The 26362-nt window shown below is 42.5% G+C and overlaps 1 protein-coding gene across 2 annotated transcripts in view; it reads left to right on the forward strand.

Moving 5' to 3' along the window:
• Nucleotides 1–26362, forward strand: part of radil (Rap associating with DIL domain) — a 60658-nt gene that overhangs the window by 22309 nt on the left and 11987 nt on the right. The window contains exons 1-9 of one of the 2 annotated variants that reach the window (XM_062964573.1): nucleotides 2558–3161; nucleotides 6103–6443; nucleotides 9610–10302; nucleotides 12772–12809; nucleotides 15389–15549; nucleotides 16459–16571; nucleotides 21274–21511; nucleotides 22765–22937; nucleotides 25246–25396. In XM_062964573.1, the coding sequence (XP_062820643.1) occupies nucleotides 6153–6443; nucleotides 9610–10302; nucleotides 12772–12809; nucleotides 15389–15549; nucleotides 16459–16571; nucleotides 21274–21511; nucleotides 22765–22937; nucleotides 25246–25396 (1858 nt within the window). In that variant the 5' untranslated portion in view covers nucleotides 2558–3161; nucleotides 6103–6152. Of the gene's footprint in view, nucleotides 1–2557; nucleotides 3162–6102; nucleotides 6444–9609; nucleotides 10303–12771; nucleotides 12810–15388; nucleotides 15550–16458; nucleotides 16572–21273; nucleotides 21512–22764; nucleotides 22938–25245; nucleotides 25397–26362 lie in introns of those variants that run through there. The other variant, XM_062964572.1, reaches the window with a different exon arrangement.

Below are 26362 nucleotides of genomic sequence, written 5' to 3' on the forward strand. Positions count from 1 at the left end.
CGCTCAGAGATCACCACAACAGTATTAATAGTATAAGTGTAGATGCATTCCTTGTTTTGTTGGCAGTGCCCATGAAATAAATAGGGCAGCGGTTCTCGCACTGTGCTCCACGGAGCCCTTGGGGTTCTGCAAAGCACAGTCAGGGGCTCCATTGGAGCCATTCCTTTTATTTAATTTACAGCTCTGGAGGTGGTACTCAACTTTGGCTCTTGGGGAGGTGATCTTCTCCATCTCCAAACCGAGGAGCCTGCATTGTCATGTGGCTGGCAAGACTTCTTGGAGCGTCTCTTTGCCTTTTCCCGCCAAAGCAGTACCTATTGATCTACTTATATTTGCATGTTTTCGAACTGCTAGGTTGGCAGAAGCTGGGGCTAACAACGGGATTTCCAGATTCAAACTGCTAACCTTTCGGTCAGCAAGTTCAGCAGCTCAGTGGTTTGACTTTTGCACCGTGAAATTAATTTGTTCTATTTGACCGAAGAACGGCAAAGACAAGTATCCACTATTACAGTAATACAGAAATCATTAAACCTAAATTTAGTTCAATACATCAATATGAAAACAGATACAAAAGGCATTGTTAAACAATCAAACAAAGGATTGTTACATTCACAGTAGAAACTATATTTTTCTCTTGAAAGATGAATTTCCTCCTCTTCTCATAAACAATAAATGTTCTTTAGTTCTTTGATTGTTCCACATACACAAATTGAGTCCTCTTCTTATATATAATGACTAACTGTGCCCGGCCACGCGTTGCTGTGGCAAAGTGGTGGTGGTATTGGTTAAAAATTGTTGTGTAATTTTTATTTGACGTTATTTGTATTTTTTAAAATTAATTTTATTGTAAGTTATCTTTTTATTTATTATATTTTATTATTTTCTTGTATTATTTTTAGTTATTTTCTGTTATTATATTATTTTATTGTATTAATTTTTTAGTGTTTTAAATTATTTTTAGTGTTTTTTATTATTTTTGATTGGGTTGCTAGGAGACCAAGTTGGAGGAGCTTAGCCTTCTAACTGGCAGCAATTGGATAAAAACAATTATTCCTCTCCCTCTAATTAGGACTTTATTTTTCTTTTTTTGTTGTATCAACCTAGAGGCGTGGATGATGGGTTGTGTTGTCAATTTTCGAGGTTGTGGGGTGTTTAGTTTTGTTGTTTTGGCGGTCGCCAGGATTCCATCACTCTTTTATATATATAGATTGTTTTTGTTCCTTTATTATGGATAATAGACTGCAAAACCACAACTGGTTTCAACTCAAAAGAGTCTTCATCAGGTGGATTGTAGTCCTTTTTGCAGTTGTTTTTTTGAGTTTTTTAAATCTGGATCAGAAAGATCTAAGTTTTAAAGTTCTGTTTGTCTTTCTTTTTTCTTAATCCCGAGGCATGTAAACAGTTTGAGCGCATGAACCCTTCCCTCCCCTTCTCCAGTCACCTCTTCAAAATTTTCCCAGCATAAGATGGATAGGGAAAAAAAAAAATCCCACAAGAAAAGTATCTGAGAACTTGGAGACCGTTCCTCGCCAAATAAGGCAGGTTGCATCTAAACTGGACCCTTCTTGCAGCTGAGAGTTGTTTTTCCCTCCTGGTTCGTGCAAATTGCAGCTATTTCCCAAATGGAGAGCTGGCCTTTCTTGTTCCTCTCGTCTTCATTCTCTGCAGAGGAAGACAAATCCGAGGAGCAGATGGGAGTTTATCGCGCTCCGCTGGGAAGGCGTGAGTTCGGTTTTTCTTAATGTTGTATCTATATTTACATCGATACTTTAGAAAACAGACTATTCCTCAAGTGAGGTTGTTCTCCGCTACAAAAAACGGGAATCAAAGATATGAGAGCTTTGATTTTACAATGTGTAATTTGTCACTGTTTTTATTATTGCTGTGAGCCTCCCCGAGTCCCTTCGGGGAGATGGGGCGGGATATAAGAATAAATTTATTATTATTATTATTATTATTATTATTATTATTATTATTATTATTATTACCCATAGTTAGGTAGAATGGAGCAAGGTAGAAAGGGACTGCGGTGGTGCAGCAGGTTAAACCGCTGAGCTGCAGAACTGACTGGAAGGTCGGCGGTTTGAATCCGCAGGGTGGTGTGAGCTCCCATTGTTAGCCCCAGCTTCTGCCAACCTAGCAGTTCGAAAACATCATGAGTAAATGATGATGTTGACATGGCCTGATTTAAGGATGAAGCATGAGGATCTCGGACAAATGGAATTAATTATATATTTATATATATATGTTTTTAAGGTTTTTATAATGTATTTTAACAATGTTATTAATGGATCTATGTATTGGATCTGAGTATTGCTTTTATGATTGCATTTTTGGGCATTACATTTTGCCAATTTTTGTAAGCCGCCCTGAGTCCCCTCGGGTGAGAAGGGCGGGGTATAAATGTTGTAAACAAACAAATAAATAAATAAACAAACATGCCAATGTAAGTAGATCCTTACTTAATGTAAGTAGATCCGCAGGATGGGGTGAGCTCCCATTGTTAGCCCCACCTTCTGTCAACCTAGCAGTTCGAAAACATGCAAATGTAAGTAGATCCTATTGGTGGGAAAGTAACGGTGCTCCATGCAGTTATACCTACGGCCACATGACCTTCGAGGTGTCTACGGACAACGCCGGTTCTTCGGCTTAGAAATGGAGATGAGCACCACCCTGTAGAGTTGGACTCGAATGGATTTAATGTCAAGGGGATATCTTTACCTTTACCTTCCATTTCTACCTAACTTTCTCTCCACTGGCTGCTCAGTGAGCCTTTCCATTGCCTGCATGCATCCGCAGCACAGAAGGAAGATTTACGATGGAGAGGCATTCCACCTTGGGGAGCGAGGCAGCGGCGCTGGAGACCCAACCACTCACTTATGGGGCGCGGAGAGCTTTGGGGCTTCTGTGTCTCTGTTTGTGAGGTGCTTGGTCTCTGTCATGCACCTCCTTGGCAGCCTCCCTCTCTCTCCTTCATCCTTCCAAGAGATAGTCTGGCGGAGGTAATTATTTCTTGCCTCTGCAGCAAGCGAATGAGCGAGTGAGCGTTGTCGTCCTGGCTCACTGCAGTCTGCGAGTCCCGCCAGCCAGCCAGCCGGTGGGCGCATTGGCAGGTGCCCTTAGCCATTGCCTGGGACCTTCTGCAGACCCTCCGCTTGATGGTAAGCAAGGGCTTCATCCCATCCATCCTGGGGAGGCTGACATCTCTATTATTCTCTGAGCTGGCTTCCCATTTTGCGGTTGTACATCTTCTTTGGTCTCAGCTTGTGGGTGGGTCGGGGATTTCTTGGGGAAGGCTCCTTTTTTGTTCATTGAAAAGGTGGATTTGGAAAGGATTTGCAGAGGGATTTTTGCAAAAACGATTGTGGAAGGAAGGACAGAAGGCCATGTCGGCTTGATTCCAAATGTCAAGCGTGGGAGACAAACGCCATTGCACTGTATATATTTTTTTGCATTCGCGTGCCGGACTGAAATAGACTTCTCTTTTTCTCCATATCTTTGCATTGCATTGCGATGGTCGAACACGGAAGGTTTAATCAAGTTCCATACAACGAACTATTTTGTATTTGTGGAGCATCAGAGGTGGAGGATATCGCACATGTGAATTGTATAGGAAAGAGAGAGACCAATGCCTCGGGCCATACATTATCCCCAAAAACACTGAGACCCACATATTAAAATTTCATTTTTGTTGGCCAGCCAGAATCCTAAAATAACACACAAAACAGCCCTTTTCCTATTCAAAGCAACACAGCTGAGAATTGCATATTTGGAATCAACTGGGGTAAACGGTGGAGGTGATGCAGATATTTGACCTGAACAGGATCTTGTTAACAGCTTGTTTATTTTAACTTCTTTTTCACCGAGGCTTGTATGTTGTATGTATGTCTATGTGTTAAATGTTTTGATACGGCCAGTGGGCTAATAAATAAAATGTGATTTGCACTGCATACTTTGAACAGAGAGGAGGAGAGTGAAAGCACTGCCTGGATTTGATGGGCGTGGGTTAGTCTCCTCATGTCTTGCCGCTCTCCGGTTTAGCTTGTCTCTTTCCAAAGGTCTCTCTCATCTGTTTCCTAGGCTTTCGTCAAGTGCAAAAGTGGCTGTTGGGTGGTTGAGACCCAAAGGGGATAAACACCCACTGGAGTCTTGCATACGCTTCAAATTGACCTCAGGACAACTGCATTTCGGGAAGGTGGTGTCATGCAGAATGGTGCACGATTATATATATATATATGATGGAATCCTGGCGACCGCCAGAACAACAAAACTAAACACCCCCCAACCTCGAAAATTGACAGCACAACCTCTCATCCACGCCTCTAGGTTGATACAACAAAAAGAAAAATAAAGTCCTAATTAGAGGGAGAGGAATAAGACTAAGCTCTGCCCACTTGGTCTCATAGCAACCCACTCAGCCCAGGGGACAGGCAAAGTTAGGCCTCACTTAGGCCTCTTCCACACTGCCTATAAAATACAGACACCACCAGACAATGCCACAGCAACGCGTGGCCGGGCACAGCTTATATATATATATATATATATATATATATATATATATATATATCATGATTGAGAAGCCCACCATTGGAATCAGAGGTGGGATTAGATGGGGGAGAGTGGGCACAAAATGCCAGCCACAGACTTTATTTTATCTTGTATTGATTTCATAGAATCATAGGATCCTAGATCAATGATGGGCAACCTTTTGCGCTTGGTGTGTCAAAATTCACCAAAAAACCTAGCATGACTTGGGTGGTGTGTCACTTTGAGAGAAAAAAATCCCATAATTTCGCAATGTGTATAGTTTAAATAACCAAAATATATAATTGTAATATATCACTGTATTTAATAAATCAAAAACTATTTACTACTATTATTTCCATGTACAACAATCTATGGCACCTCTTGCAGTTTCCACGCTGATTTCTCTCTATTCTAGTTTCAATGTAGTCATGAGCAATGAATAATATAATAATAATATAATAGTAATAAAATGATAATATACTACAATAATAATAGAATAATAATAGAGTGATATATATGTATATGTAATGTGCATAATTCCCATGGAGTAAACAACAAAACCACTGGACCAAATCACACCAAATTTGGCCACAAAAGACATAGTCATCCAATCAATCTGCATGCGGCTGCGTGTCAGCAAAAATGGCTTGGCGTGTCAGTGCTGACACGCGTGTCATAGGCTAACCTAGATCCATCCAGTCCAACCCCATTCTGCCAAGAAGCAGGGAAATAACATTCAAAGGACCCCGACTGATGGCCATCCAGCCTCTGTTTCAAAGCCTCTAAAGTAGGAGCCTCTACCACAATCTGGCGCAGAGAGTTCCACTGCTGAACAGCTCTCACAGTCAGGAAGTTCTTCCTCATGTTCAGGTGGAATCTCCTTTCTTTCCTGTAGTTTGAAGCCATTGCTTCATTGCATCCTAGTCTCGAAGGCAGCAAAATCAAGCTTGCTCCTCCCTCTCTCTGTGTCAGCTCTTGAAAGCTATAGGACTCAATGCAGGCTCACACAGGCAGTTACATGGAAACGCTTTATTGAAGAACTTCTTTTCAAGTTGAAAACAAAGCTAGAACTAACGTATTCCTGCCAAACCCCGAGTATATCCACCTCTTACCTCCCCCACTTTCCATATCCACATGTATCTGTTAGGTAGTCCTTTCCCAGGCTTGAAAAACCAGAGCTGGCCATAAAACCCATCCCTGGCCAGATGGCCCTTATCATTTAGATTATCTCCCACTCCCATTGCTCTGATGGGATGTGGAGAGTTCAGCTGGGCTTCCACATCCTGACACTCTGGCTTCCTTCCCCTCACATCTTGATCCATAGCCCTCACCATGTCTCCTCTCAGCCCTCTCTTCCACAGGCTAAACATGCCCAGCTCTTTACGCCGCTCCTCATAGGGCTTGTTCTCTCAATCATTGGAGTTGCCCTCCTCTGGATACATTCTAGCTTGTCAACATCTCCCTGAATTTGTGGTGCCCAGAACTAGACACTGTATTCCAGTATTTGTAGCCCTAACAAAAACGCGATCTTGCTTTGATGCCTGCCATTCCGTCCTTTTCATTCACCCTCTCCAGGTATAAATGCCCAGGCCAGGAAGCTCCAGCGGAACCGCGCCAAAGGCACCATGACGCTGTTGACGGGATGCAAGGGCCACACCACGCCACCCACCCTTCGGCGCACGGTCAGCGAGACCAGCCTCAGCCAGGCCGGCATCATGCAGGAAGACGGGCAGGACGAGCAGCAGCAGCAGCAACTCAAGCGGCATTACTCCACGTTGCCGGAGACGTTGTGGTGCCTGGAGAGCAGCCGGGATGGGCCGCCCCTCCCCGCGGATGATCAGAATGGCAACAACATGCGGCACTCCTTGTATCAGTCGCCACACCTCCTGCTTTTGCAGGGCTACAGCCAGCAACACGTATGTCGAGTCCTTTGTTCCTCTTGGCCTCCCTTCTCTTTTCGAAGCGCCCTGCCTCCCACTCCATAGAAAGCAGTCATTTTTAATAAGGGTTTACTGCTCAAGACAATGTGACAGCCATTTTTAATAGAGCCCTACCATAAGTGGCGGCCATTTTTAATAAGGGTTTACTGCTCAAGACAATGTGACAGCCATTTTTAATAGAGCCTTACCATAAGTGGCGGCCATTTTTAATAGAGCCTTACCATAAGTGGCGGCCATTTTTAATAGAGCCCTACCATAAGTGGTGGCCATTTTTAATAAGGGTTTACTGCTCAAGAGAATGTGACAGCCATTTTTAATAGAGCCCTACCATAAGTGGTGGCCATTTTTAATAAGGGTTTACTGCTCAAGACAATGTGACAGCCATTTTTAATAGAGCCCTACCATAAGTGGCGGCCATTTTTAATAAGGGTTTACTGCTCAAGACAATGTGACAGCCATTTTTAATAGAGCCCTACCATAAGTGGTGGCCATTTTTAATAAGGGTTTACTGCTCAAGAGAATGTGACAGCCATTTTTAATAGAGCCTTACCATAAGTGGCGGCCATTTTTAATAGAGCCTTACCATAAGTGGCGGCCATTTTTAATAGAGCCCTACCATAAGTGGTGGCCATTTTTAATAAGGGTTTACTGCTCAAGAGAATGTGACAGCCATTTTTAATAGAGCCCTACCATAAGTGGTGGCCATTTTTAATAAGGGTTTACTGCTCAAGACAATGTGACAGCCATTTTTAATAGAGCCCTACCATAAGTGGCGGCCATTTTTAATAAGGGTTTACTGCTCAAGACAATGTGACAGCCATTTTTAATAGAGCCTTACCATAAGTGGCGGCCATTTTTAATAGAGCCTTACCATAAGTGGCGGCCATTTTTAATAGAGCCCTACCATAAGTGGTGGCCATTTTTAATAAGGGTTTACTGCTCAAGACAATGTGACAGCCATTTTTAATAGAGCCCTACCATAAGTGGCGGCCATTTTTAATAAGGGTTTACTGCTCAAGACAATGTGACAGCCATTTTTAATAGAGCCCTACCATAAGTGGTGGCCATTTTTAATAAGGGTTTACTGCTCAAGAGAATGTGACAGCCATTTTTAATAGAGCCCTACCATAAGTGGCGGCCATTTTTAATAAGGGTTTACTGCTCAAGAGAATGTGACAGCCATTTTTAATAGAGCCCTACCATAAGTGGTGGCCATTTTTAATAAGGGTTTACTGCTCAAGACAATGTGACAGCCATTTTTAATAGAGCCCTACCATAAGTGGCGGCCATTTTTAATAAGGGTTTACTGCTCAAGACAATGTGACAGCCATTTTTAATAGAGCCCTACCATAAGTGGTGGCCATTTTTAATAAGGGTTTACTGCTCAAGAGAATGTGACAGCCATTTTTAATAGAGCCCTACCATAAGTGGTGGCCATTTTTAATAAGGGTTTACTGCTCAAGACAATGTGACAGCCATTTTTAATAGAGCCCTACCATAAGTGGCGGCCATTTTTAATAAGGGTTTACTGCTCAAGACAATGTGACAGCCATTTTTAATAGAGCCCTACCATAAGTGGCGGCCATTTTTAATAAGGGTTTACTGCTCAAGACAATGTGACAGCCATTTTTAATAGAGCCCTACCATAAGTGGTGGCCATTTTTAATAAGGGTTTACTGCTCAAGACAATGTGACAGCCATTTTTAATAGAGCCCTACCATAAGTGGCGGCCATTTTTAATAAGGGTTTACTGCTCAAGACAATGTGACAGCCATTTTTAATAGAGCCCTACCATAAGTGGCGGCCATTTTTAATAAGGGTTTACTGCTCAAGACAATGTGACAGCCATTTTTAATAGAGCCCTACCATAAGTGGCGGCCATTTTTAATAAGGGTTTACTGCTCAAGACAATGTGACAGCCATTTTTAATAGAGCCCTACCATAAGTGGTGGCCATTTTTAATAAGGGTTTACTGCTCAAGAGAATGTGACAGCCATTTTTAATAGAGCCTTACCATAAGTGGTGGCCATTTTTAATAAGGGTTTACTGCTCAAGACAATGTGACAGCCATTTTTAATAGAGCCCTACCATAAGTGGCGGCCATTTTTAATAAGGGTTTACTGCTCAAGACAATGTGACAGCCATTTTTAATAGAGCCCTACCATAAGTGGCGGCCATTTTTAATAAGGGTTTACTGCTCAAGACAATGTGACAGCCATTTTTAATAGAGCCTTACCATAAGTGGCGGCCATTTTTAATAAGGGTTTACTGCTCAAGACAATGTGACAGCCATTTTTAATAGAGCCCTACCACAAGTGGCGGCCATTTTTAATAAGGGTTTACTGCTCAAGACAATGTGACAGCCATTTTTAATAGAGCCCTACCATAAGTGGCGGCCATTTTTAATAAGGGTTTACTGCTCAAGACAATGTGACAGCCATTTTTAATAGAGCCCTACCATAAGTGGCGGCCATTTTTAATAAGGGTTTACTGCTCAAGACAATGTGACAGCCATTTTTAATAGAGCCTTACCATAAGTGGCGGCCATTTTTAATAGAGCCTTACCATAAGTGGCGGCCATTTCTTTTTTGAAAAAAAAATCCTGTTTTTTATTTAAATTATTTCAGTACTTAAAACTTATACATTCCTTAACAAATTTGGAGTGTGGAAGGTGGGGAAGATCCTCAGCCATTGGTCAATTCTAGATAAGACAAGATATAAAATTCTTTGTTTGCGACGCACATGTTGTGATGGCCATTTGCATGGTACGGACCCACAAATGGGTACCTACGGCTATTTTGCCGTATCATCAGCTGTGATAATAAAAGGCTTGTTTCTTGGAATTCTCTCCTTTACTCCCCGTCCGGGCTAGTCTCCAAAACTGCTGCTGTTTTGGCAGCTCCAAACTTTAATTTCCCTGCATTTCTCTGGAAGAGGAGGTGGGAAGCAGCATGGCACCGTGGAGCCCTTGGCTATCACTTGTGGAATCCCAAAGGCTCCCCGGAGCACACTTTGAGAACTCTTGTAGATAGTACAAGATAGTAGATAGTAGATACACGTCTCCAAGCTCTGCTGGAGTTATTGACTAGCTGTGCCATCTCTAATGTCTTCTTGTTGTTTGTGATTGTGCGTAACCCTGCAGGACAGTTTGGTTTACATGCTGAACCGTGACCAGCACACCGTTGGCCAGAGAACGCAAGCCAGCAAACCGAGCATCAGCCTTTCCGCTCCGGACATCCTTCCCCTCCACTGCACCATCCGCCGGGTGAAAACGTCCGGCCGTTCCCGGCACCACCGCTCGGAAGAGAAGCTGGTCTTGGAGCCCATCCCCGGAGCCGGCGTCTCCATCAACTTCTCCGAGGTGGGCCGGACAGTCACGCTCCACCACGGAGACCTCATCTCGCTCGGCCTTTACTACTTGCTCCTCTACAAGGACCCCTTGAAGACCCAGCCGCTCCCGGCTCAGACTCTGATGCGCCTCCGAGCCGTGCGCCGGGCCTCCGAGCCGGAGCTGCCGTCCGGGTGCAAAATGTGCGGCAACCTCTTGAAAGACAAGGCGGGTCCTTCGTCCAAGAAGCACGGGGCACCACACCCGCCGGCCCCGTCGGGACGGAGAGGCGGGCGGAGGAAGCTGCAGCTGGAGTTCAACAAGGCCAACGAAGACGTGCTCCTGAAGCGGATCGTCAGCCTCATTGAGCCCACGGGAGACGACCACAAGCTCACGCCGGCCTTTCTCCTCTGCCTTTGCGTCCAGCACTCGGCCAACAACTTCAGGCCTGGAGAGTTCGGCCAGTTGCTTCTCAAGTCGGCCAAGATGATCCAGAGGACTGTTTGGGTCAGTAGCAATTTGGGAGATTTTCCATTGTGGAGGATTATTATAACTAACTCCTAGGAGCTGGGATTCTGTACAGAAAAGTACTGTAATACAGTAGAGTTTAACTTATCCAATGTAAACAGGCCAGCAGAACGTTGGATAAGCGAATATGTTGGATAACTCCTAGATTAAGGAAATGCCTATTAAACATCAAATTAGGTTATGATTTTACAAATTAAGCACCCAAACATCATGTTATACAACAAATTTGACAGAAAAGGTAGTTCAATACGCAGTAATGCTATGTAGTAATTACTGTATTTACGAATTTAGCACCAAAATATCACGATGTATTGAAAACTTTGACTGCAAAAATGCATTGGATAATCCAGAACGTTGGATAAGCGAATACATTGGATAATAAGGAGAGATTAAGGAAAAGCCTATTAAACATCAGATTAGGTTATGATTTTACAAATTAAGCACCAAAACGTCACGTTTTACAACAGAAAATTTGACAGAAATAGTAGTTTAATACGTAGTAATGCTATGTTGTAATTACTGTATTTACGAATTTAGCACCAAAATATCACGATATATTGAAAACATTGCGTTGGATAATCCAGAATGTTGGATAAGCGAGTGTTGGATAAGTGAGACTCTACTGTACTTGAATCTTACACTCACCTTTTTTGGCTGAATAACCTTGCCAAAATTGGGGTGCGTGTTAGAGTAGTGAATACGGTAATCTTAGTGCTGACCCTGGAAGCCACAGTGGCCGAATGGGTTAAAGCCTTTTGCTGGCTGAGCTGCTGACCTGAAGGTTGGGTTGCTGAAGGTTGTCAGTTCGGATCCATGAGACGGGGGTGAGCTTCTATCTGTCAGCTCTAGCTTGTGGGGACATGAGAGAATTCTCCCAGCGCAATGTCTCTGTAGACAGCCAGTTCTCTCACACCAGAAGCGACTTGCAGTATGTTCTCAAGTCTCTTCTGTCACGATTGAAAAAGTGCTGAGACAAAGCAAAAGGCAAAGCTGCTTCAGGAGTGTTTGGAGCTCCTATTTGAGGGATATCACATGTAATTAAATTGCCATGGCTCAGTTTTATGCAATGCTGGGATTTGTAGTTTGGTGTAGTTTGGTGAGGTTTTTTCAAAACGAATGGTTGCCACGCTGAAAGACAAATGAACAATACAGAGTCATGTTTTTTTTTTTTGGCAAACTAAGGCCATATTTCTTCTCAAAAGCACAGCACCAATCTGTTTCACTCTGAAATCCGCATTTTCGGTTGCATGTTTTTCTACTACAGTGTGCATTTTTGACAAAATGCTGCACTGCAGAGCGCTGCTGCTCCGGATTCCAGATGCTTTGCTTCGATCCTTTTCTTTTCTCTTTCATTCCTCCCTGAAATAGTTAGCTATCTCTGGCCTCAACCCAATTGTTAGTCTGAATCGGAAAACTTTCTCCGGGCCAATGGGAAGTGGACATATCAACCTTGCAAAAAATCAATAATTGATTCAATGGTTCTGCTTCAAAGCAAGCGAATTCTCTCCAGAAAAAAAATGGTGATAGAGATGCTCAAATGATGCCAATCATTGGGCAGAAGTTGGCAAAGTGGATCCTTCAGTTGTATTTCTAGCTCCTGAAGATCTTTAGCAAAAATTAATAATTGCAAATATTTTAGTTTTTTTGTGGAAAATATATTTGCTCCAAAACAACCTCATACAGAAGGCATTTCAACTATGTGTTGCTGTGAGTTTTCCGTGCTGTCTGGTCATGTTCCAGAAGCACTCTCTCCTGACGTTTCGCCCACAACTATGGCAGGCATCCTCAGAGGTTGTGAGGTCTGTTGGAAACTAGGCAAGTGGGGTTTATATTCGTGTGGAATGATGTCCAGGGCGGGAGCAATGTTGTTAGCTGCCTCGAGCTGTGAAGAGAGGTGGGCAAGAAATAAAATTATTATTATTATTATTATTATTATTATTATTATTATTATTATTATTATTATTATTTTGTAAGGAATGCCATTTACGGTCTCGCTTATCCAACGTAAACGGGCCGGCAGAACATTGGATAAGCGAATATGTTGGATAATAAGGAGAGATTAATAAAAAGCCTATTAAACATGAAATTAGGTTATGATTTTACAAATTAAGCACCAAATCATGATATACAACAAATTTGACAGAAAAAGTAGTTCAATACACAGTAATGCTATGTAGTAATTACTGTATTTACGAATTTAGCACCAAAATACCACGATGTATTGAAAACATTGACTACAAAAATGTGTTGGATAATCCAGAACGTTGGATAAGCGAGTGTTGAATAAGTGAGACTCTACTGTAGTTGGGACATGATTATATGAAGGAACGATGTGGCAGAGCAAGGCAAACAAAATGAGCTGTGATCCTATAGATTTTTCTTTTTCTTGTGTCTCCGAAGCATGGATTCATTTCAGTTGGTTTTCTTTGTTTTGTCTCTTGATTCCAGGAGAAAACGAACGAGCTCGCAGAGAAGCAGTCCCAACAGTAAGTCTTCCATAGCTAGATGAATTTGAGAGCTAAAACAGGGACCTGAACCTTTTGGCAACGTTGTAAACAGCAAGTAAACCTCACTTAATTTAAGCCCAAGCCTGACCAAGAAGCCATGAGATCATGCCTCACACTCCTGGGTTTCAAGGATTTCTCACGGAGTTTTTCTAAATGCCTAATGAAGCTATCCTTCACTCCCTCCGTCCAGAGATCTAATCTGATATCAGGGGAAAACTCCCCATCAGCTGAAGGCCGATTCCCAAGAGAAATGAACCTTTCACTGGTTTCCTTTTCCTGTTTCTAAGGAACGAACCTTGACAAAACATCCTCTGTCTCATCACCAACTGCCTGCACTCTCTCCCCGATCACACACAGACTCCTCAGTTAGAAACCCATCATCCCCCTCATTCTCTGAGAAATCCCCAGCCTCTTGCCGAGCCCCAACAACAATATACTGTATTTCTTCCATTGTCAGATACCATCAATGGCAAGATGCGCCCTAATTTCAGTACTATCAACAACACAAACATGTAAAGATATGCCCGTCATTCTGAGACACACCCCGTTATTCAAAATCTTTATATAGGAATGGAAGAAGTATTACAGTATTACAAACAACAATAGCAACAGGGATAGCAGTAATCCATTACCGAGTCCTAAAAAGCTTACTCTCTGTATCTGTAAAGAAAAGGAGCCTGCGATTCTAAGGAGTGTCTTGTTCATTCCAAATGGCCAAAGGCATTATGCGCAATGCTTTTGGCCATTTGGCATCCTCTTTTCAGGATGTTCATTTTGCATCAAGCCCCGCTGCATCCCTCAATAATAGGTTGTGTTTGTGTTTGCTTTGCTTTTTTTCCCTCCTCTGTTTTCAGAGAAGCTACATGTAGGAATGTGTCCTTGGCGAAGGAACGCTCCGATGTCTTTGATTCATTTCTGGTCCAATTTCCCCGCATCCTCTTGTGTCTGAAATCTCACTGATGCATCTCTTCCTGTGCAGTCAGATTCCCCTATGTTACGTCTAAGCAAGGCCAGCTCTGGATAATACTAAGATGGGAGACCCAGCTACTTCCAGGCACTGTAGGCTCCAGGGCAGAGGAAAGAGCTGCCAGAACCATCTCTGAGTATTCCTTGCCTAAGAAAACCTTGTGGAATTCGTGGGGTGACTTGAGGGCACATAGACACAGCAAAACGAAAAAAAGAAAAGTATGGTATATAATTCAAAGCAAGTTTTGTTACAGTTATACACTTCTATTGCAATACAATCACTTATATATTATGATTTTAACATAACTCCGGTTGCTCCTGACACGAAAAAAAAATTTTTTTAAACATTAATCTATATATTCAAAACTGTATCGGTAAGTGAATGTAATTTGAAAACGTCTCGGGTCTGAATCGCGTTTAAATAAGCCTGGTGATTAACCGTAACTCCGTCTCTATCGTTTAAACAGTGAGTAATGGTACACTTATGTATAGTATCAATATACTCTGAATGACTGATTTTGAAGAATACTGTTACAAATCTTAAGAATATTATCTAGACAATAGAAGTTATACTCATTTTAATTTTCATTATTGCATTATATGTTGGATTATGGTTGTATGTGTATGAAATGTAAATCAAGTGTTTTTGCTGTTTTGCAAGAGTGTGTTTCAGCAATAAAACAGTTAACAGCAGGCTGGTTTGACTGACAGCCTGTTGTGACTGCTATGACCTATGGGGCATGGTTTCCGACTTTGGAGGTCGGGACTTCCTTCGGACTGAGGAATGTGTTTTCTTATCTCTGTGTGTGTTGAGCTGGTGCTTGCTGAGCGAAGAGGCAATAGAAGAATGCCAGCTCAGAGCGATGGCTTTTGCTGTGCTTTGTAAATATGTATTATAGATATTGAAATAAATGTTTGGACTTCAGACTACTGATGTCTTTGAGTCTGACATTGAACAGAGGAATTGGTGTGGCAGATGATTTCAGCCAATTCATCAGGGTGCTGGAGAAGATGATTGATGGAGTTTGAAGAAACCCACCCAGCTCGTACCCTGACACCTACACTGACATTATATATGTTTGGTTTGAGAGTTAAATAAATCCATTTGGATTAAACAGATATAAATAGGGTACATACACTGCACTATACGTTGTTTGTTTATATTGATACTGTACATAAGTGTACCTTTACTCACTGTTTAAACGATAGGGACGGAGTTACGGTCAATCACCAGGCTTATTTAAACCCGATTCAGACCTGAGACGTTTTCAAATTACATTCACTTACCGATACAGTTTTGAATATCTAGAGTGATGTTAAAATCATAATATATAAGTGATTGTATTGCAATAGAAGTGTATAACTGTAACATAACTTGCTTTGTATTATATACCATACTTTTCCTTTTTTCGTTTTACTGTGTATAATAGACATCTGTGCATATAGCGGCACATAGACACACCCAAGTCGTCATTTGCTAGCGTCTTAGAATGGAATAAATACTGATTTTATAGACTACTAGCCTGGGGACCCGGCAATGCCATCTAGGGCTGTGCTGGGATGCCTTTGTAACTCTGCCCTCCTCTCGTCAGCCAGGATCCAGCATCGCTGTCCCGTTTCACCATCACAGACCTTCTCCCAGACCTCCAGCACATCATCTTCTGGATGTCCAACTCCATCGAAATCCTCTACTTTGTCCAGCAGAAGTCCCCAGTTTACATCCAAAACATGGAGGAAGAGTTGGATATCAAAGGTAAGGTTGGTGATGACTTTCATCCTGGATCATGCCCAAAAATCCAATGCTGCAATGCAACCATGCTTGGAGAGCAACAACATCGTGCAGTAAAGCTGAGGCACAAGCAGAGCAAATGCATCGCTAGGATGGTATAACAGCATGGTGCAATAACTCTATAAGAAACATTGTTCCTTTGATTCCTGAAATCCAGGGATTTCTCCCTGTAATGAAGTATGAATTTTTGGTTTACAGATGTTATGTTTAATTGTGTGCTTGTGTTTTAAAAGGGTAAGTATTACAGTTATTGCATCTCAGCACTCAGAGGCTGGTTGCCATGGAGAAGTAGGCAGAGCCAACTGCCGTTTTGTTGAAGAAGTGCAGAGTTTAAAAAAGTGATTCAGTCTGTGCTCTGATGAGGCACAGGGAAGATTGATCCTAGGTTGAGGGGATCAAGGAGACTCAATTGTTCATTTTGAGTCAGTTTAAAAATAAGTTTGGTGACTTATTTAATGTAATCTGAGTCCTGGTAAGGAACAGAGAATCTGTGATCGTATATCACAGGGTGACTGCGGTTTAAAAGTAGCAGAGAAAGAAGTTCTAACTACTTTAAGTAAAAGAAGTGACACTTTAGAGTGTTTGACTCATCTTATTCTAGTATTGTAACTGTTAATAAAAATACCTCCAAGTGAGAACCAACATTGTAACCACTAAGCTCTGTGCCTGAATAAACTTGTTATTGTTCTTCCAACATCTAAGCTTCTGTCGCATATATTATAAACCATATGCTACCATCTAAAGTGAATAAGAAGAAGAAAGAAAAAAAGTAAAAGGTCTTCTCTCTGAGTCTTTGGTGGTTGCATCTTTATAAATTGGTGGCAGCTGTTATTAGATCTTTGCACTCCCCTGTCTTCTTTCTCCTTGTTTTAGGCTCCAAGGAGTCCCTCTTTTCCCTGACGATTACGGCCAGTGAGGAAGCCATGACTGTTCTTGAGGAAGTCATCATGTACACCTTTCAGCAGTGTGTCTATTATATATCCAAGGTACATCTTCCACATCATGGATGGTGATGGGCTCTTGTGTTGATGAAAGCATTTGCAAAAAAGTTGGCTTTGATTTCTGAATGAGAGATCTCAAATATCTCTGGTCTGATGCCCTACTCAGGTCTTGTAAACTGTAGCTTCCTAAATGAGTCAGTTCATCTTGACTATGTATAATACACAGACATATTTGAGCATATTGGTAACAGATGGTGATACTCCGGCAGCAGAGATTGTGATATTCCAGTGGCAGAGTTGACAATAGTCTGGTGGCAAAAATAGTGATATTTTGGTGACAGAGATGGTGATATTCTGGTGACAGAGATGGCGAAATTCTGACAGCAGAGTTGACAAGAGTCTGGTGGCAAAGATAGTGATGTTCTGGTGACAGAGATGGAGATATTCTGGTGACAGAGTTGACAAGAGTCTGGTGGCAAAGATAGTGATGTTCTGGTGACAGAGATGGCGATATTCTGACAGCAGATTTGACAATATTTTAGTAGTAGAGACAGCGACATTGTGGTAGTAGAGATGGTGATACTCTGATGGCAGAGATGGCAATATTCTGGTGGCAGAGATTATTATGTTCTGGTAGCAGAAAGGATGCCTTAGTGGCAGACATGACAATATTCTGGCGAAAGAGATGGTGATATTCTGATGGTAGTCATTATTATCTTCTGATGGCAGAGATGACAATATTCTGGCAGCAGAGTTGACAATATATTAGTAGTAGAGAAAGCAATATCTGGTGGTAGAGATGATAATATTCTGGTGACAGAGAGGATTGGTATTCTGTGGCAGAGACTATAGTATTCTGCACTTTATTGCAGAAGTGCTTGTGATGAGGAATCACTTCAATACATGCTGCCTGACTCCCTGCATGTAGCAAGCTAGTGCCTCAGGAACAAGGCCGTGCACTTTCTGTCCGCAGAGAACTGGAGAAGTTTGAGTGATATGGTCTTTGTTTGAAATGGCACATTCAAGGATACTTTGAATATTGCAGATAGGTTTGGAAGAGCAGCCACTTTTGTCTGTACACATAGAGGTGGATGGGGTTGAAGGCAACAAATGGGCGGTGTCGTCAGGCTGGAACGTGGTTGCACAGATGGCTGCACCATGCAAGAGAAAGAAAGCCATGCTCTGCAAGAAGGAGCCGCTGCTGCCGTTGCCGCTCTGCACAGTCTCCCGTTCTGCAGCAAAGGCAGCCGTGCGTGGCCCTGGCAACTGTCGCAGGAAGGAGGGAGAGAGGGAGGAAAATTCCTCGCAACCCACAGACTTCTCTCTCCCCCCCATCCTGGAATGTGGCAGACAAGCCACTGGGTTGTTGTTGCTCTTGCTTACACACAACAGTTGCCAAAGAGACCTAAGAAACGAGCACGAGAAACGCGATGCAGGTGAAACCGGAGGCGTTTTTGTTTACAGACAATTAGGGGTCACTTTGGGAGAAGGCTTTGCAGAATGTGCCGATGTTTTCCGGGCTGTTTTCAAAAGGAAGGGGTTTGTTGGGATGAGGAAAGACCAGGCGGCAAATGGTTTCCTTTCAAGCCTTGACTTGACCTTCATCTTTCTGATCCCATTCTGGAACCCCATTCACGTTAGTCTTTCCAAGCCTGGAACAAGGCATCATGAGGCTGGAGCATTTCCCTGCCTGGATAAGATGGACAAAGCTACTTCTGAAGACTTTACTGTTAATGTGGGATTTGTGTATTGATAGTGTTTAAATGCAATTTGCGTCTTGCCTGTATTGCTACTGATCGCATCATCCAGGATGTGCTATCGTCTGGAAAGAGTTAATTTCTAAGAAGCTGTGATGACCTTGATGTGTGGCTGGAACTAGGGAATATCCAGACACAAGTGTGTGTGCATACTGACTGTGTCAGTTCAGTTCTGAGTCGAGATCTGTCTGCCTAGAGTTCAAGTCCTGTGTTCATCTGTCATATGTTTGTGTTGATTCAGTAAAACTTTGTAAATAGTTTTACCAACATCTCTGAGTGTCTCTTCGTTCGGTGCTCCACTGATTCCATCCAACTACTGCTGCGCTGCTAATACTCTGACATTTACTTTGCTCCCAGTAGCCAAAATCCGGTGCCGGGAGACTTATCTCCTGTGTCTGACGAGTCAATAGAGTTATCACTCCAAGTGTGGTCGGATTGCTTCTTACCAAATATTATGTGAGATCTCCAGGTAGAGCCTTGTCAGCCTTGGGTCCCTGGCAGAACAGATTTCCGGCTGCTGTCTTAGGAAATATATATATTTATATCCCAAACAGAGCCTGCTGTGTGCCAGTGGAAAGAAAGAGTGTTTGTGTCTGAAGGGTGGAGACCTCTTTCCACCGGCAGAAAAGAGCTATAACGGTCGCAATGACTCTGCCTCTTGCCCAAAGCCTTTGGCCAGATCTGTGAAGGCGGAGGAGACTCAGGTTTGGGAAGCTGCCGGCTTTGTTTTCTCTCCTTTTGCTGCCTCCACTTCTCGTCTTTGTGGAAAGCTCCTTTCAGAATACAGTGAATGTACCCCAATTTGTTTCGATTCTGGACGTTGTCGTCTTTATTTATTTATTTACAGTATTTATGTTCCGCCCTTCTTTCTCACCCCGAAGGGGACTCAGGGCGGATTACAATGAACACATATATGGCAAACATTCAATGCCAACAGACAAACAACATACAGTATAGACGGACACAGAGGCATTTAACATTTTCCCAGCTTCATGATTCCGGCCACAGGGGGAGCTGTTGCTTCACTGTCCAGTAGTGGCTGTACTTCCTCATTCCTTTTTTCGTGTTTTGCTGGTAGTTTTATGGTGTTCGGAGCACTCTGGTGGAGAGCAACTAATTAAGAAATAAAGTGAAGTGAAGTGAAGAAGTGAAGTGTTGTAAATTAGTTAAATTAGCCTCCTGCATAAAGCGTCCCTAAATTTCCCTACTTGACAGATGCAACTGTCTTTCGGGGCTGCACAAGTCAACAGCAAGCCGGGCTATTTAATGGTCGGGGGCTTAACCCAACCCGGGCTTTGAACTCATGACCTCTCGGTCAGTAGTGATTTATTGCAGCTGGTTACTAGCCAGGTGCGCCACAGCCCGGCCCGGTCTTTGAAGACAAGCAACTCTCCCAAGGTGTTGTTGAAGGCTTTCACGGCCGGAACCACTGGGTTGTTGTGCATTTTCCAGGCTGTATGGCTATGTTCCAGAAGCATTCTCTCCTGACATTTCACCCACATCTATCATTGGTCTCCAATCGAGTGAGAAGAATAGACAAACACTTTCACAGTTCGAAACTTAAAATCTGCGCAAAACCAAGCAGGAGACACTATTTTCTATGCAGCTCAGCATTTTTCAATACAGAATACAGTAGAGTCTCACTTATCCAACATAAACGGGCCAGCAGAATGTTGGATAAGCGAATATGTTAGATAATAAGGAGGGATTAAGGAAAAGCCTATTAAACACTAAATTAGGTTATGATTTTACAAATTAAGCACCAAAACATCATGTTATACAACAAATTTGACAGAAAAAGTAGTTCAATACGCAGTAATGCTATGTAGTAATTACTGTATTTACGAATTTAGCACCAAAATATCATGATATATTGAAAACATTGACTACAAAAGTGCGTTGGATAATCCAGAACGTTGGATTAGCGAGTGTTGGATAAGTGAGACTCTACTGTATATTACATAGACGCACAGATTTGGAAGAGGCCCCAAGAGCCATCCAGTTCAACCTCCTTCTGCCGTACAGGAGGACACAATCAAAGCACTCCCTAGAGATGGCCATTTAGTTTTGGTCTACAAAGCTCTGGGCCCCCTGGTGGTGTAGCGGGTTAAACCACCAAGCTGCTGAACTGTCAGGTTCTCGTCTCCCAGTTGTGCTGTGGGTCAGTCTTCCACCAGAGAAAGCACCAAGACACACGCTGGTAGATTCCAATAGGTTTTATTGTACAGAATACCATAACTTTCTCTTTGGCCCATTTATATAGGGGCTCTCACATACCAGAGGGTAATTGAGGTTTTATGGCTGGCCCGTTTTATGGCTGGCATCTGTTCTTTGTCAGCCGACCGGAGGTGTCAAAGATTGGAGATCATGACATGAACTTTGTTAATGTGGGATTTGTGTATAGGTAGTGTTTAAATGAAATTTGTGTCTAGCATGTATTGCATCATCCAGGAAATGCTATAGTGTGTAAAGAGTTAATTTGGTAAGAAGCTGTATTGACCTTGGATATGTGGCTGGAGACAGAGAGGAGTGTCCAGACTACAAGTGTGTTTGTATAGAGCTGATTGCATCAGATGAGATCTGTTTCTGCCTGCTGAGAAGATCTGTGCTGTTTGTCTAGAGCGAAAGTCTTATGTCCATTGTCTGCAAGTCTGTTTTGTCTTGTCAAGTAAACTTTGTACATTACTCTGACAAACTTAAGGACCGAAAGGTTGACAGTTTGAATCTGGGGAGGAGGGTGAGCTCCTGCTGTTAGCCACAGCTTCTGCTGACCTAGCAGTTCAAATGTGAGTAGATCAATAGGCACTGCTCCGGCGGGAAAGTAACGGTGCTCCATGCAGCAATATGGTTTTCGGGGGGCTTTCTTGCATCGGGGTGGTGGTGGTGGTGGTGGTTATTATTCTAATAATTTTAACGCAATGGGGCACTTATGTGCTTGGAAATCATTGAGTGCTACGGCTTTCTCTTTCTGTTCTGTCTATTCTGCTCAGTCTCTGTACGTGTCCTTGCCGCCTTTGTTGGAATGCAACCCCTTCCAAAGCGAAGTCCAAGACGGCTGGCTGTCGTCTCCTCCGCTGCCCGAGGAAATCCGCAAAGTGGTTCTCATCTACCAGGCCACCTTGGACCTCCTGCGCCAGTACGAGGTGCACCTGGAGATTGCCTCCCAGATGTTTGCCTACCTGTTCTTCTTCTCCAACACCTTGCTCTTCAACCAGCTCATGGAGAAAGGTGAGTCCAAACCAGCCCAAGCCAGGCTTCCAGGGACTTGGAACTTGGACTATTGGTTTTGTGGATTTTGGGCGGTACCTGAAACCCTGAGCTTCCCAAGACTGAAGGTGGTAATTTGCTGAAATCCACATTCGTTTGGAACAGTATCTCCCAAACTTTGGTCTTCCAGGTGTTATGGACCTCAATTCCCAGCATCTCCTGTCCTTGGATTTATGAATGTTGGAGTCCAAAACACTTGCAAGGTTAATGTTTGGGAATCCCTGGTTTAGAAGAAGAAAGTGGGAGAATATCAGAGATGGTCTCCAAAAATGCAGGTTGAGCTTCTCTTATCCAAAGGCTCAGGAATGGAGCTGTCCCATATTTGGGATTTGTATTATTATTTCGGACTACTTCCATATACAGTAGAGTCTCACTTATTCAACATAAAGGGGCCGGCAGAATGTTGGATAAGCGAATATGTTGGATAATAAGGAGGGATTAAGGAAAAGCCTATTACACATCAAATTAGGTTATGATTTTACAAATTAAGCACCAAAACATCATGTTTAACAACGAATTTGACAGAAAAAGTAGTTCAATACGCAGAAATGCTATGTAGTAATTACTGTATTTACGAATTTAGCACCAAAATATCACGATGTATTGAAAACATTGACTACAAAAATGCATTTGATTATCCAGAACGTTGAATAAGTGAGTGTTGGATAAGTGAGACTCTACTGTATTTACGAATTTAGCACCAAAATATCACGATGTATTGAAAACATTGACTACAAAAATGCGTTGGATAATCCAGAACGTTGGATAAGCGAGCGTTGGATAAGTGAGACTCTACTGTACATAATGACTCGAGTCTAAGCCCAAAATAGTTTAGCGAGACACCAGCAGAAAAGGCTAAAGACCTTGTCAAACTACAGCGTCAAGGATCCCACAGCACTGAGCCACAAGTGGTGCCAAACTGGGTTAATTCTACAGTGCAGATGCACCAAAAGCCTTCTCAGTCCTCTTCCTCCAGCTCCATCCAGATGATGCTTTGAATCAGCAGATACTGAGCCACAATTGGGATAAAAACATTGCTCATTCATCCTTTCTAATGGCCTTATTGGGATGGCTCCAGGGACCAATTCGTCAAAATATCGTGGATTTATGGAGAGTATTAAAAGTCATGTTGGGCACCATGGGTGCATCCAGCTGGTTTGCTTTGTATCCTTTCTTTTTCAATTTCTTTTTCTACCTCGTTCTCTCTCCTCCAGGATCCTCCCTTGGCTGCTTCCATTGGTCCAAAGGCGTGAGAGTCAGGGCCACGTTGCGGCTTCTCTTGGAGTGGGCTCAGAGCGTTGGCTTTGGGCAACTGGCCGACCAGTTCTTTGGCAAGCTGTCCAGCGTGGCAAGCCTTTTGGCCATGCCCAACTCCCAGCTGGTGCAGGTGAGGCCTGGGCATTTGGTATGCACTAAAGTACACAGAAATCTATGAATACGTGTGAAGATTTATTTATTTATTATTTATTTCCAGTATTTATATTCCGCCCTTCTTTCTCACCCCGAAGGGGACTCAGGGCGGATTACAATGAACACATATATGGCAAACATTCAATGCCAACAGACAAACAACATACAGTAGACAGACTCAGAGGCATTTTTAACATTTTTCCAGCTTCACGATTCCGGCCACAGGGGGAGGTGTTGCTTCACCGTCCAGTAGTGGCTGTACTTCCTCATTCCTTTCCTCGTGTTTTGCTGGCAGTTTTATGGTGTTGTAAATTAGCCTCCCGCATAAAACGTCCCTACATTTCCCTAATTGACAGATGCATCTGTCTTTCGGGGCTGCATAGGTCAACAGCAAGCCGGGGCTATTAATGGTCGGAGGCTTAACCCGACCCGGGCTTCGAACTCATGACCTCTCGGTCAGGAGTGATTTATAGCAGCTGGTTACTAGCCAGCTGCGCCACAGCCCGGCTACAGTTGTCCTATTGCTAACTAATATCCAGAATAGAACATAGGTAACAAACTAATTATAATCATTACAGGCGCAAGAGTAATGCACAAATGAAGACTGTTTACAACATTACATCAAACATTATTTTCATGCTTGTATACTTTTCCAGAAACAGATAAATATATTCAGTGACTGAGTTCAACACTTCGAATTCCAGTATTGTCCAACATAGATAAAAAGTCTTAAGAATGCACAGTCAATGAAATAACCAACTGATAGTATCTTCTGTAAATAGTGGTTCACACTTTAGATAAATTCCGCATTGTCCCATGCAAGTTAATGTCCCGGAGATGCATATAAAGGAATGTAAAACATGAAGGAGTGAAGAACAACAAGGATTCCTGAGGATTACAAAATAATAATTAGTTTGTTACCTATGTTCTATTCTGGATATTAGTTAGCAATAGGACAACTGTATCTTCACACATTTGGTATGCACCCCAAAGCGGCTCACAATGAGGAATGAATTGGGAAATGCATGGATCTTGGAGCAAGGTGTTCAAACTACAGGAAAAGGGTGCTTTGTTGTGCATTTTCCGGGCTGTCTGGCCATGTTCCAGAAGCACTCTCTCCTGACATTTCGCCCACATCTATGGCAGGCATCCTCAGAGGTTGTGAGGTACTGGGAAAGAGATTCCTCCTAAACATTAGGAAGAACTTCCAGATAGTAAAGGCTATTGGAGAGTAGAATACGCTGCCTTGGAGTAGGATAATAATAATAATAATAATAATAATAATAATAATAATAATAATAATTATTATTATTATTATTATTATTTTATTATGACACAGCAAACAAGATAGATATGCTGGATTTCGTATCAAAAAATCACAAGTCGAACACTTCCCAAGTGTCTAGAAAATAATAATAATAATAATTATTATTATTATTACTGCAAAAGGCCACCCTACTGGGATCTGCAGCATCATCCAAAAATATATCACACAGTCCTAGACACTTGGGAGGTGTTTGACTTGTGATTTTGTGATACGAAATCCAGCATATCTATCTTGTTTGCTGTGTCATAATAAAATTAATAATAATAATAATAATAATAATAATAATAATAATAATAATAATAATAATAATACAGTAGAGTCCCACTTATCCAAGCTAAACAGGCCGGCAGAAGCTTGGATAAGCGAATATCTTGGATAATAAGGAGAGATTAAGGAAAAGCCTATTAAACATCAAATTAGGTTATGATTTTACAAATTAAGCACCAAAACATCATGTTATACAACACATTTGACAGAAAAAGTAGTTCAATACGCAGTAATGCTATGTAGTAATTAGTATTTACGAATTTAGCACCAAAGTATCACGATGTATTGAAAACATTGACTACACAAATGGCTTGGATAATCCAGAGGCTTGGATAAGCGAGGCTTGGATAAGTGAGACTCTACTGTATTAACATAATCTGGCTAGAAATGGAAGGGTCTTGTATAGCATATTTAGCATATAATTTTTTTTGTTTCCTTCTCTAGAGGTTTTTAAGCAGAGGCTTTATGGCCATCTGTCGGAAGGGTTTTAATTGGCACAAAGAGGTTGGACTGGATGCCCTTTTAAGTCTCTTCCAACCCTGATTCTATACCTCTAGGAGTCCACACTGTGGGCGAAACGTCAGGAGAAAATGCTTCTGGATCATGGCCGTTCAGTCCGGAAAATTCACAGTTAAAAGTGGAATTTGAAAAATAATTAAAGTTTGGTGTCATTTCCTCTTGCTTTGCTCAGATGACCTGGCCCATGCTGAGGTCCGAATTCCCAGCCTTGAGCCCTGCCCAACTGCATCACATCCTGACCCAGTACCAAGCCTCATCTGATGTCGGCTGCGTTCCTGTCTGGCAACCTGGAAAGGAAGATAGTCTCTCCGCCTTCAGGACAGGTAAGGCTCCGAAATTTCATGCTGACAGGTTATACCAGGCATGGGCAAACTTGGGCCCTCCAGGTGTTTTGGGCATCAGCTCCCACCATTCCTGGCCTCGGACCCTTTCCTTTTATTCCTCAACCGCTTAACCTCCCAACAAACGATTCCCCCAGGCAGGAAGCAGCCAGGCTTTGAAGCTGCATGGTCATTCAATGCTAATCAAGGTGACCAATTGCAACATTTCCCCTTGCCTCAAACAGACAAGAGTTTTTTCTCACACCCTGGAGATTCCATAGATACAGGAGAGTCTCACTTATCCAACATAAACGGGCCAGCTCTTGGTGAAATGGATAGTGATCATGGATAATTCCCTATGGGGCCGTTTGGGGAGTGCCATAATTAATAATATACTTTATTTATATTCCTTCGGAGGGAACACATATGAGGCAAACATTCAGTGCCTTTTACCTAACAACATACACAGACAGAGGTAAAAGTTTTTCCCTTGTTTTCCTCTCCAGCGTTTGGAGGCAATGCTCAACTTCCAAACATGGGGAGGTGATCTCGTTTCATTTTCCCATTCCTATTATCCGTAAATTATCCGATCTGTTGCCGGCATGTTTTGCATATCTTCCCACCAAGGCGGTACCTATTGATCTACTCGCATTGCGTACTTTCAAACTGCTAAGTTGGCAGCAAGCTGGGGCTGACAGTTGGGAGCTTACCCCGACTCGTGGCTTTGAACTGCCAACCCTGCGGTTGATTTTCCTGCAGCTTGCGGCTTAACCCGCAGTGTCGCTGATTCATGCAATTCAAAATGCAATGCTTTTGACATGAAATAAATAAATTCAAAATGCACCACTTCACTACTGGATGCATCGAGGCATGGTCAAGATGGCAAAGGTTATTAATGAAATAGAACAGGCTGGCCAAGAGAGGATGCAGTGGTTTGCTTTTGCCCAAACCTTCTGGGAAGGGCAAGAC

Source organism: Anolis carolinensis, unplaced genomic scaffold (genome assembly GCF_035594765.1).
Source record: "Anolis carolinensis isolate JA03-04 unplaced genomic scaffold, rAnoCar3.1.pri scaffold_13, whole genome shotgun sequence".
NCBI classification, from domain to species: Eukaryota; Metazoa; Chordata; class Lepidosauria; order Squamata; family Dactyloidae; genus Anolis; species Anolis carolinensis.